Below are 13,479 nucleotides of genomic sequence, written 5' to 3' on the forward strand. Positions count from 1 at the left end.
AGGAGGTTCCTTTAACACCTAGACATAAGTGTGAATACCTATGATCTGGTGACAATTTTTTGTAACATACTCTCGTATATACTAGGAACCCAAAGTATTATGGAAGAACCAAACAAATTAATATCTGATACTACTGCATCAGAGATATGTTGGTGTATAAGGAATTGGTTTTGAAAAAACTTTCTACAAGTCAGATGGTTACTAATCTCTTGACAAAGCCCATATCAAAAAACACTTTTATGACTCATGTAAATAGTTTAGGATAGCCTAGATTGTAGTTATAATTTTTTTCCAATTGACAAAGTAATGTAAACTTTTCTTTGAGATATTAATGCAATATGATATTTTTTCTCTTTATCATATGACATGACTTCTAACACACAAGGTATTTCAACATGTTTAGATTGGCTTACTCACAAGAGCGATCACTTTTAGCGCTGCAAAGAGATAGAAAGCAAAGATGAGACATTTTGTCTCTTGACACTTGTGATAAGTTGCATGACACAAAATATAACTTGTAGCTAAGACAAGGTTTATTATATTTAAGAAGATCGTATATAGACACACTAGAATCCATGTAGCTTGTAGCTAGCCAGATGCAAGATCCCCTTTGGCACTTTGGAGGTGAGCAAATAGAGACTTGGATTAGACGTATAAATGGTGTTTGGACTAAGATCTATACTGTACCTGATATGGACATACACTCTTTAAGAAATAGAAATCGATCATAGCATGTATTTCATACTACATGTGCTTAATCAACTAGATGTAGAAGTGAGTAAATGGTTTTCTATTTCTTCACTGTGGGAGTCCTATTCTTACTTTTGAGTGCCCTTCTTGACCCTTGACTATGTTATTAGATGAGGGTTCTAATGTTTGCTACTTTAGCATGTTGTTTATGGCAATGATTGATACGGTTTAAAGAGACATTGCTGGAAAAGTGGATGAACTAAAGTTGATTGACATGAGGGTGAAGGAAAAACTATTCGACAACACATCATTAGTTGTGTTTGCTAACGTCAAACTTAGGTGCTACAATGTGGTAGTGACCAAATTTATGAACACATCATGATGGTCTATAAGTAATCAAGCATAGTTCTAAGTTTGTTTTGGAACTCGAGAGGGATCAAATATACTTGATTAGATGCGATCGAATGAGTATAGGGCATACAAGACATTTTAGGAATGTCGTTGTGTTGATCTTCTCTAGGAGAGATTTGGTATAATATGCTCACATATTTTTTTCAAGTGTACTCGGTGGTCACACGACCTATTCACTTGTATGAATAAGATTGAGAATAAAGTGTGAGCTATTAACCTAAAACTATGCTCATTATGTGCACGTGGGAGATGTAAGAAAATGAGGGGAGCCTATATGGGCATGCCCCTCTCCATTCGGCTCTCGGGTGTATAATGCCTAGCATTACAGCTAGGAGTTATGCTTGGGCCTTAGGTAAGGCACTAATGTCTAACCTTTAAGTATATTTACCATGTTTACAAAGAAGGTAATGCGTTAATTGACAACCTAACCCAATATGGTGTCATGGGACATACAACAAGTTTTTCATCTCTTCTTCATTTTCTTAAGCATATGATTACTTTATTCTCTATGGATCGTGCATGTCTTCCTTTTATTCCGTACTAGTTTTCTCTTTTATTCGTTCGGATCATTGTAATATGATTTTTTAAGGTCTTTATATTTTCTAGGAACTTGTTTTTAGAGCCTTTTATAAATTTGCTTCTCATTGTAAGACATTTCTTTGCCATAGGTAAGGGTAATCAACAAAATTGAGATACTATTCTCTTCCTTAAATTGTTTAAAAAAAATCTCAATATTTTAAAGCTTGTAAGAAATTATGCTCAAATTTATTTAGGAAAAGCTATAGAGCAAAGTCATATATTTATTGGGAGATAATTTGGAAATAAGGTTTTGTTTATACAACATGGTTTACAGAAGCAAAGCCTATTTTGCATAATCTAAATGGTTATTGTATGATGAAATTGGGTTTATCCCAGCCTTCCATTAAGTGATTGCGATTTTAGCCAACAGTGCTACAGATTCAGAATTTTCACAAGAATGTGAACTTGATTCGAGTATTATGAAATCCCTAATGTTCTAGTTGGTTATCTTATTTCATGTCTCATTGTGATCTAAGATTGATAATGAGTCTGGGAAAGAACCGAATCATGGTTTGTGTTGATGAAGAGACAGTGGGATGTGCTCAGGAGGACGTGGTGCCGGAGCAGGGTGTGCAATGAAAGTGGGCATTTCCTCACCAGGCATCAAAACTGATACACCTTTCTCATATACTGTCATCTGCACAAAACGTTGACAAATAGATTTAACACAAACATGTAGACATTTTATAGAAAATATGGAAATGAAGGTGAATATGCATAACTAAACCACAAAATAGGAAACCTAAGAACAACATCTAATGATATGGAAAGGAGCTATATCTTCTCTTTCACTTATCCTCTAGTAAATCAAAGCAAAATGGGGGGTAAAGAGTCAACATGAAGGCCACATTATTATCCATAGACTTAGGATTTTGTGGAAAGAAAGGAGAAAAAGTAACATGAAAACAGTAGACAGAAATGATAAAACACCCTTTGACATGTACAAAGTATAGTGATGTAATAATGGATAGTCATCCCCATGTCACAAGGCCATAACCAATTCCATTACTGCAAGACTGAAACGCCTACACAATAAATGTAGTATAGGAAGTGTACTCAAGAGTTTTAACACTTTTTTTACATCATAAAATATTATGACCATCACTCAGCCATATTAAGGAGCATAAAAAATTTCTATGATATTTTATTGTGGTAAATGAGCATTGGTTCATAAAGCGTGGAGGTGCAATGGTTATAAAAAGCCTCAATGCAAAACTCTTGGTGCTAATTGTTTATTTAATTTTCTTATTTTAAAACAATATTCGAAGAGAGATAAACATATGAAATGAATCTTACAATATTTTTAACTGTCTGAATAAATTTTTTGAAGAAGATTCTTTGTTCAATAAATATTACGATATATATTTTATATGTCTACTTTCTTCCATTTAAAGGTCTACAATTTGGACAACAAATCTAAGAGATCAACCCATATAGATCTAACACATCACATGAAATCACATCAATTTGTGGGTTTATTTTTGTTTAATCTCTTTGTGTTTGTGACAATTCTCTTTTTTAATACTAAACTTCATTGTTAGAATTTAGTATTTACTATTTTTGATTGGTAGAATTTAGTATTTACTATTAACATTCACTAATTAGTATAATATGATTAGTGTCTAACTTATTAGTGAGATTAAAAAATTTGAATAATAATATTAAAATATTATAAGTAGTGTCTAATTATACTGTTATAAGTAGTGTCTAACTTACATTAAATGTTATATTAATTTAATGTTATAAGATTTATAGACTTGAATAATAAGATTAGAATTTTATATTTTATTAATTAACAATTTAGCATACAATATATATAATATAAAAATTAAATATATATACTTTTTATAATTATAAAATTAAAAATATATATATGCTGGTCCAATTCGGTTTAAACCAATTTTTAAAATATAAAAATTGGTACCTCACTGGTTTAGAACTAGTTTCAATTCTTAAGAACCGATATTGCACTAGACTGATTACAAACCGGATCGAACTCACTGATTTGGTCCTGTCCATAGGGCTGTGCATGTAAGGCCCAGACCTGATCAATTCGAAAGGCCCGACATGGGCCCACTCGACTAAAGTCAGGTTCATTGGGTCATGGGTTTAATACACCTAATATCGGTTAAAACTGATCACCTAAGGAAAACAACAAGCGCTCATTACTCAGCTATTTTCCTCAAACCCTAACCTCTCTCCAAACACAGAGTCTTTGAATCTCTTCGTGCTCCTTAGCGCAGAGAGCCATGTCTAACAGTGAGGAGCATCATTTCAAGTCCAAGGCCGACACTAGAGGTTCCAAGACTTATTCTCAGCAGGCCGGTACCATCTGTAATAACAGTTAGATTTCTCTTGAGGGGTTCAAAAGTGGGTTTGGGAATAATGCTCTTCATCAAGGGGTGAAAGAGAGTGATACTGGTGCAAGGCTCTTGTTTCCTATTGAGGATTTGAAACAAATCCCAACAACAAGTGAATTTGAGCAAAACAAAGGGCAAGGAGATTATTCTAATGGGTTTTCTTCCTCTCCACAGGTGACTTGTTTACTTTTCTTTTCTTGCTTTTTTTTAGTTAATTAAAACTAACAGTTTCTTTATTTTTCTCATGTTATTATTATTACTATTATTATTTTTTCATCAATTTTCCCTTTATTTTCTTTTCAGACAGTGATGGTTTCTGGAGTAGCCTACCTAAAAGCCCAGAAGAGCCTTTCTCTTTCTCTTTGTCTGTCTGTTGAAGAATTCCAAAACTTGTTCTCTTGTGTCCACTGCGCATTTATCGAACAAAGCTTCTTCTCGTCACAATCGTTCAATCAAATTCCATCAAACATGGGTTGTTGACCAAGTAAAGCAAGGCTTGGTGATCTACCAAAAAGACAAGGCATGAGATCCAGAATGGGTCTTTTTACTTTTTCCCATCCAAATCTCCAATGTGTATGGTAGAACGAACGAGGAGAAGAAGAACAGGTTCGACCCGATCCGACCTTTTGGCGGTCGGGTTGGGTCAAGATTATTTAGAAATCTCTGCAGGTCGAGTCGAACCTAAATTTGGCTCGGGTGGTTCGGTGTGCAACCCCTAGTCTGATTCAATTGGTTTTCTAAATTATTTTACACTCCTACTGATGTGTGTGCATTTTGCCATTAGAGAATTGATCCATCTAAAGCAAGCTATGCTCCCATATGATTGCTTCTCCCATATACGATCTAAATGCAAGAGGAAGTGGGTATCTTCTTGAACAACAAAGTGTAGCATTGTACTACTAGTGGTGATCTCCAACTCTAGTCTCTGACAAAGAAATCGCCATTTAAGGCGGCTTCCTTCTTGATTTGACCAAGGGTATATGGGGATGAATTAGACCCAATTAAGAGCATCCATATCTGGATAAACAATTTTTTCATAAATTTTAGTTAAAAATCATCTTTTTCTAAATTTTACTCATTTTTTCAAAACCTCATACATTTACGTCTCTATTATTTTCCTATTCTATTAAAATAATCTATTCTTTCTTTATTATTATTTTTCTCTCACTTCCCTTTATATTTTATTAAAATATAAATTTAGAATAAAAAAATATAAAGAATTATTTAGAATTGCTATGGCAGGAACTTGTAACAATCCTAAAATCACATCTTATTTTAGGTTATGGGATGTAGCTCCCATTTTTCCACTTTTCATATATTTTTCTTTAAAATTTGGCTAATAATTGGTTATAGGGAATGGGTTGTTGGTGCTCTATATGATCCCAAATTTCGTGTTTTAGATTTTAGTGTTGTATTGAGCATTCCTATCCGGTCCCTAAACTCTCAAAATCTCTAAATTTTAGGAATTGAACTTAACTTTTTTGACAAAACTATCTCTCCATCCAATTTCCTATTTTAAGAAAAAGGTTTAGGATGTGAACAATGTCTCCCTATATTTGGGGAGCCACTATTCATCCCCTAAATCACTTTTTATATATATTTTATTGGGAGTAGTTAAAGATGTGGAAATAAAGTAGTAGAAATAATAATAAAGAAAGAATAGAAAAAGATTATTTTAAAGAAATGATAGGGAATAAGATGTAGGAGGTTTTTTAAAGAAAAGTAAAATTTAAGAAAAAATTATAGAAAACGTGATTTCTAGCTAAAATTTAAGAAAAATTATAGAGAATCGGATGAGAATGCCCTTGAGTTACTTTTTGTTTTCTTTTTTAAATTTTATATAAGGGGTGAGCGTTTTGAAATCCAAGTTCTCCATTTAGACAATTAAGTCATATGCCTTTAGGCCATTAGGCTCTTGAAGATTGTACAATAAGTTACTTGATCCCTCACCTTTTGGAGATATTTTTCATCGGATATCTAATCTGAAATTTGGATGAACAGTCTTAAAGCTTCTCACCTATGAGAGTAGTCGGGAAAGGGAGAATATTAGACTTCTCTCTCCCCTCCCTTCTTGTTCTTATTCTTTCTTTCTTTCACTCTGAGATTTCCTTCATTTTCCTCTACTTTTTCCGGATGTGAGAAGCTAGATCTGTCGCTAGCTGTCTGCCAACCATCGGCCCACAACCATCCTACTGCTAGTTTTCTCACCATCTCCACCCAGCATGTGAGGCACATATATGGGCCATCCCATCCAGCGGCGTTTTTGTCTTTTCCATTCTATTTCTAAGAACTAGACTTTCCTTTTATCCTGAGTTGGACTTTAAAAAATCCATGGGACCGAACTATCTTAAGCGGACTCCAATTTCCATTTCATTATACTTTCCTATGATGCAAAGCAATTGTTGTTATGAGATTAAGGTCCTCCACCCCTTCTTCTGTACTATAATTTTAGTAAACCAATCCTGCTTCAAAAAAAAATAGCACCTTGTCTGCAGATTTCGCATCAGTTCCCATATCCCATGGGTTTCTTACAACAAAATCTCATGTGGAGATCTGGTGAACCCCGTCATGCAGACATCCACCAAGTGCACATTACCAAGCTAAACCAATAACACATTTATAACCAATTGAATCATGACATAATAGTTGGAATTGGACTTTCCTAGGTTTATAAAATGTTGAACCCTATCCTTTAAGTTTCCTAAATAATGTAACTTTGCACATAGGACCCTAGCATGTGATCATCCTTGCACCAAAAGTTCGTGATTTGTTTGTAACTAAGCAAGAAGACAAACCTCAAATCCTGATCCTTGTGTGTAAACATATAGGATAGATGTTTTTAACAGTTACAGTGTAGGGGACAGACAAATTATCATACACGAAACAGAGTAGGATAGTTCGATACACAACTATGTTGGATTTAAGCCCTTTGTGGAGACAGTATTTTCAGTTCGAATATTGTTTTGCAGTGACAACCGCAATGTGAGGAATGGTGTTATCTAAAACTTCTGGACATTGCAGCCAGATTGATATAAACATTCTAGATTGAATAGAAGAACAAAACAAGGGAGCATTGTAATTTATGAAGAATGGGTTGGGACTACAGTCTACAGATATTATGTGTCTATAGCATAAACTATTGGATATCCTATGATTTCACGATCTCGATTATCAAATGAGCAGCACCATTGTAATTATTATAATATTAAGACAGTGCAGTATTACATGCAGCCCACTACAGAAGCTCCAAACAGTCTGAATCATCTTCCATTTAAACGAGGAGATATTAGATTAATATGTACTACTGCCATAAGTGGGGCCTCTTACCTCATAGAAAAGGGTCATATCTATCTTGGTTTTAAAACAGACCAACTATATATCAATAGCAAATGAACGACATGACCAGTTCCATCATAAGTAGGAGGGAAATTCGGAGATCATCAGAAAATAAATAGATTATTATAACTTTACATTCTTTTTGATAAATTTTCCTTTAATGAGAAAATCCTTTTGTTTGGTTTTAGAAAATTTTTAACTATTAAAAATTTCTATGACAAAAATATTTTAAACACCAAAATAATCTTCTCTCAAAAACTTTTTCACCTAGTTATTTGCTTAAATTCCTGGCATAAAAAAATAAAAAGTCAAAATAAAGTTTATAGAAAATCTCAAAAATTACTTCTCCTCAAAATTATTTTATCTAAAAAATTTTCTATTTCTATTCATCCACTTTCACAAAACTCGATAGAAAACTGTTGTCAAGAATTATAAGAATTAGAAACTTTCCTTACCAAACATTCCTTGTCACTTCTCAGTCCAAATGTCATCCATCTTTAAAAAAAAAATACACCGTAAATTTTGAAAGATTTTTATAATATACTCTTGCCTTTTTAGTCGGTTTCACTTTACCCTCTCTATTTAAATCTGATTGTTAAGATTTTTGCCAAAATTTAAGTTTTTGCCCAATCAAATAAGTCAAAAACTGTCGATTCTTTAGGAACAAGGTTGAGTACAGGAACTGACTGATTTAAAAGCCCATGTTTGATGTTGAAATGAGATATCAGTTGTTAAAGAACATCAGGTCATTGCAACATGGACAATTCAATATAGGGTGGTCTACCATCTGATTGTCAGTGAGTGAGAGGGCCCTGGAATTGCTTCTGTGTCTTCAGATATATATGTTTAATTTTCCCGCTGGAAAACAACTTTTTTTCTTTCCTTTTCTTCTGACCCCCGTTGAAAACAATCGCATAAAGTAGTAATCAATACACATACACAGATATGATCTCTATGTGTTTGTAGTAATAATATATGTGTAATAATGCTTCCTTTAAACACAGAGAACTGCTGAATGGCTTTAATAAATAGATATAAATGACAGATATAGATAGCAGAAATTTCTGCTTTAGAAATCATGTAAGTTCATAATCCAATTCATGCAGTTTCAGGAAGAATGACCGGTCAATATGCATAAATGAGCTGTAATTACGCACAAGATAACAGTATTGGAACCATGAACCGTCACAATCATGTTAGCAGGTGCACATTGCTTTTGCAGTTCACACGCACACAGGAGAGAGAGAGAGAGAGAGAGAGAGAGAGAGAGAGAGAGAGAGAGAGAGAGAGAGAGAGAGAGAGCATACTTTGGGAGAAGGGTAATCAAGCTTTCCATGGAAAACCGTCTGGGCGGCCTCGAGATCCGTACGTGGCCTTTCGGCGGAAGGTGTTGATCTGGCCCTCAGAAACCTCTCATAGATAGCCATAACAAGGAACATTGATATGAGAATGGCAGTGGCCACGAGCCCAAAAGATACAGCATTCACTGAGTTGTACAAGTGCTTCCATTGCTCCTCTCTCTCTCCGTTTAGCGGAGCCACTGTTGGTGGTACCACTCCCCATCTATCTTCGTCGCCACCCATTAGAAGCTGAGGCTTACTTTAACTGAACCTCTCGCTTTGTCTCATTAGCAGTAAGCTGAGGAAGCAGATGAAAGGCAGAGAAGTGAGTGAAACCGGCCAGAACAAGTCATTGTTTCAAAATGATTTAGTGGTGAGCTCGCCGAGGATCGAACTTATATATATTTGCCTACCTAGAATAGGTTCAGGACTGCCACAAAAAGAACAACGAAGAGGAGAGAAAAAGGGATTTTAATTATCTATTTTTTTCAAAGCCTTTATGACGTTAACACCCAGACCGGTGCTTCCACAGAAGGCGAGAGAGGGATGAGCAGAGATTAGAGAGAGAGCTCTGGGCTATTGGGCTTAAAGAAGTTTCGGGTGGAGCTGCAGCTTTTATATCGGATGTATACTAAATACCATCTTTTGCTTACGTTATATGCATGTATTTTGTCAATAATATTATATGAAAAATAATAGTTATAATAGTGAGTACGTAATTATTATATAATTATTTAAATAAATAAATAAATACAAGATTTATATAAAAAATAAATTTTTAATAGTAAATTTTATTTTTTTTAAAGTGATTGTAAGATACTAACAAACTTCACGACTGTATGTAACATTATTCATATTATATATGTAATCAAATTTACATTTTTTTAAAGTTTAACCTAATATAAAGATGTAGATTAATGGGTGAGAATTAAGATGACTAGTAGCATTATTTTTTATTTAGAAAAAATATATCTTGTGAATGTTTTTTTTTTTTTCCAAAAAAGTATAAGAAATCCGAGATAGATGAAAAAATTAACGATTTTACTATGCATTTTATTTTATTTTTTCGTTTTAAAAAACAAATATGTAAGATTTGCACATCTTAAAACTAACCATGTTCAATATTATACTTTAGTGATGTTGTGATTATTAACTTGATGTGTTTTTTATAACTGGTTTTATGTGCAAATATGGTTGCAACCCAGAGACTCTAGGGATAGGAGAATGCTTGGCTCTAGAGATAGGAGAATAAATAAGGACTTTCCCTATTGACACCAAATTGGAAACATCTTGACTCTAGAGATAGGAGAATGCTATCTACATAATTACTAATTTATCATTGGTAAATAATTGGTAGGGATCTCTTGAAATTCTTCAAAAATTCAAGATTTTAAATATATGTATATAATTTAGTTTTTGAATTTATTTTTTAAATCAAATTATGTCATATAAATACATTTGATTAAATATGTTCTACACAGTAAAAACGTTTTCAGGCATAAAAATGTCATTCCTAATATAAAAAAAATGAACCAAATAAATAGGGCCATGTAATTCATAAATAGCCAATATTAAATAAATTGGTGGGCTCATTTTATTCTTAAACCAAGGCAAGACAAATTCTTATTTTAGATTTATGTGAGATTTGGAGAGTGAGATGAGATGAGATGATATTAGATGAAAATTGTAAGTTGAAGAAAATATTATTAGAATATTAAATTTTAATATTATTATTATTTTGACATTTGAAAAGATGAATTATTTATTATATTTTATGTGTAAATTTAATATTTTTTAATAATTAGACGATAGGAAATATTTTTACCATCTAAATAGAACTTTGGGTTTGTGACTTCTCTTAAGGTCAAGATGAGTCTAAAATATATTTGAATATGAGTAATATTATATAAAGTCACTTTTACATATTTTATTAATGTGATTAATTATATTAATTTTTTTTAATACTAAACTAATTACATCATTAGATTATAAAAAAAATATAAAAGTGATTATAAATTAAATTTTTATAATAATATATTGTCCATGAATAATAACAAGTCGTGTGAGATGATCTCAACTCAACTCCCAAAGAAAGCCTGAAGCTATTTAACCAACGACGCGTCCGACAGAGCACCTCTCTACGTTGTGGTCCCCACTCTAACACTCACATGCATTCTGTGTTTGTGGGTCTCCCCAAACGATGGGACCACATTCGACGCGTGTTCAGGTAAGAAACAGTATCAAATTTATGTTCCACTCGTCGTGTCTCAATTGGGCAGATCTTTTCGTGTCAGATGAGTATCAGGTAGTGGTCCACAGGTCACAGCCCACGAGTCAGAGCTGGGCCTGCTTTATTTGGGCTCACGTGAACTACCCCCTTTTCTATTATTGTTTTAACTTTCCTCTCTCCTTTTGATGGTGTTTACGGATGTTTTAGAAGCTGTGCTCTGAAATCACCTCTTATATATAGTCTTAGGTTCGGCTTTGTAATAAAATTTTTTTATCTTAAATTTAAAATTTACATCTTATTATTATAATTTTTTTAAATTTTGATATAAAATATAATAAATAATTTATTTTTTAAAATATCAAAATAATAAAATAATAAAATATAATATTTTAATATTTTATTTTAAAACTCAAAATTTTTATCTCACTTACCACACCGAACCTTATATTACGCTCCACATGTTCTTGTAAATCCACAGACCTGGGCTCAATTTTTGAGACATCCTAATTGGTGGCTCAAAACCACCTATATTTATATTATTTTTGAACATGAATTAAATTTAATATATTTAAATTTTAAAATTTATTTTTTAAATTAAATTATACCATATAAATATTTTACTATATATTCTCTACAAACTGATGTGAGAATAGATTTTTTCTTTTGATATATGCATTTCTTAATTAAAAAAGAGATTAAATTAAACAGGAGTTTGGCTCGAGAGTTAAAAGTTAGAATATTGATCCGCTGATTTTGTGTCGCATAATCCAATCTTTGATTATGAGAAATGAGTCAATAATATAATGGAATAAAGTCTAAAATCGAGAATTAGGCTCTTTGATTTTGATTTCGTCAGATCTAGTGGCTTTTATATGGAATGAATGGACCCAGCAGCCATCATCATGATGAATATATTAGCAAAGCAATGTATGCATGATTGAAGCGTTCAATCCCCTAAAGTTAAAAACTCCTGTGTCTTGGTCTTCTGGGTCTGGGTCAGGGTGTCCTAAGTTGGGCACGTTGAGGTACGAAATGTGGACAGCTTTAACTAACATGGGCCATGGCCACAGTACTGATCATGAAGCCGGTTGAGTTCCGGTGGCAATGGAAAGTCCACTTGGAAAGTAGGGGGAAATTAATTCATGATCATACTCGGATATTGCAACAACTTCAATCGATCCGAATGGGCAAATCTATCACATCTATATTTAATGTCTGGCATTACATCTACGTACGATTAACCTTAAAAGTTTCCTAGGAGATTATGCATGCAGGAAAATTCTTGTAGACCTATAGAACTATATATATACATATTTTAATATGATCATGATACATATATATGAATCCACCAGGATTAATTAGTTAAAAAAAAAAAAGAAGGAAGAAAAAATAAAATTTAATACATAAATAAATCTCAAACAAATTAAATCTAAGAAAGCATGTTGCTCTCATGATCACCATCAAAAGTACAACAGTGGCTGCATAGTTCTTTTTCCCGATCCTTTTCCACTGGCTAAAAACTTCTCCATCCCTCTCGGACATTTGCTGATATGTCAAAACACATGAACAACTGACATCATTCCCGATATGTCCCCGGGCATACAATAGCCTGCCATGAAGTAAAAGTGTTCCCTATTGGTGCCATAGTAAGGGAAAGTCGTTGGAGTAGTGCTGACGAATCTGCCTCTGGAAAATGTTGGATATGATAAGGCTTGGTAGTGTGAACCCTCCATTCCTTTCCATATGTTAACACCTTCATCGTAGGCCTCAATTTGACGCTTCCAAGCATTTAGGCAATCCCCGGAGCTAAAAAGCTTGCCATTAGGGCCTACTACTATTTGATTAGGTGGCACCTCAAGTTGCCACATCCCCACCTTGCGTCCCCCCACTTGGCACATTCGGAGTCGTAGACCTCGGCCGAGCGTTCCATGGTGTCCCATGATTTTCCATTGCCCATAAAACCCCCTACCGCGTGGACTTCCCCTTTCCACCTCACCCCAACACATTTATACCTCGAGGTGCTCATGTTAGGCAAAGTTGTCCACAAGTTTTGTGCAGGGTCATACACCTCGGCCAATGAAATCCCCCTAGCATTAGCCAACGTGCATTGTCCCCCATTCACGTAAATCTTGTTATCACACACCGTGCATGCAAAATCGAACTGTGGTGTGTGCATCGGTGCGCATTTGAACCATGCATCGTCACGAACATCGTAACGTAGCACAGTCGAGAATGACTGTTCATCCGGGTTCCGACCTGGGAATCCGGGTATACCCGGACCGAAATCCGGATGTCAAATCCGGGCCGGAATCCGGACTGGATTAACACGGGTTAGACCTGGTTCGAAACCCGGATGGATCCGGATTTCATAAAACCCGTATTTCGGATTCCGGGTTGAACCCGGATTTTATTTTATTTATTTATTTATTTTTATTTTTTTTTTCAGAAACCTCAAACCTTTGGTTAAATTTTTCTCTAATAAAAACAAAATGTAGAAAACATTTTTTTTTAACCTAAAAGTCTATATTTCAAG

The 13,479-nt window shown here is 33.9% G+C and overlaps 1 protein-coding gene and 1 long non-coding RNA gene across 2 annotated transcripts; one reads left to right on the forward strand and one right to left on the reverse strand.

Moving 5' to 3' along the window:
* Nucleotides 1-1,883: 1,883 nt before the first annotated feature.
* On the reverse strand, nt 1,884-9,322 carry LOC122303941. Its single transcript, XM_043115936.1, has 3 exons — nt 9,130-9,322; nt 8,684-9,014; nt 1,884-2,317 (listed from the first exon to the last, which is right to left on the reverse strand). Exons 2-3 carry the CDS (start codon nt 8,957-8,959, stop codon nt 2,186-2,188), a joined length of 408 nt encoding a protein of 135 aa, XP_042971870.1. The 5' UTR covers nt 8,960-9,014; nt 9,130-9,322; the 3' UTR covers nt 1,884-2,185.
* On the forward strand, nt 3,819-4,998 carry LOC122303942. The gene is made up of 2 exons (XR_006240862.1): nt 3,819-4,214; nt 4,344-4,998. It is a non-coding gene; the product is annotated as an uncharacterized LOC122303942 (long non-coding RNA).
* Nucleotides 9,323-13,479: the final 4,157 nt, after the last annotated feature.

Source organism: Carya illinoinensis, chromosome 3 (assembly GCF_018687715.1).
Source record: "Carya illinoinensis cultivar Pawnee chromosome 3, C.illinoinensisPawnee_v1, whole genome shotgun sequence".
In the NCBI taxonomy this organism is placed as follows: domain Eukaryota; kingdom Viridiplantae; phylum Streptophyta; class Magnoliopsida; order Fagales; family Juglandaceae; genus Carya; species Carya illinoinensis.

Coding starts and splice junctions, on each gene's coding strand:
- LOC122303941 (XM_043115936.1), bottom strand. CDS start 8,959: ATGGGTGGCGACGAAGATAGATGGGGAGTGGTACCACCAACAGTGGCT. Junction 2,318..8,683: donor TTGATTACCCTTCTCCCAAA/GTATGCTCTCTC, acceptor CGTTTTGTGCAG/ATGACAGTATATGAGAAAGG.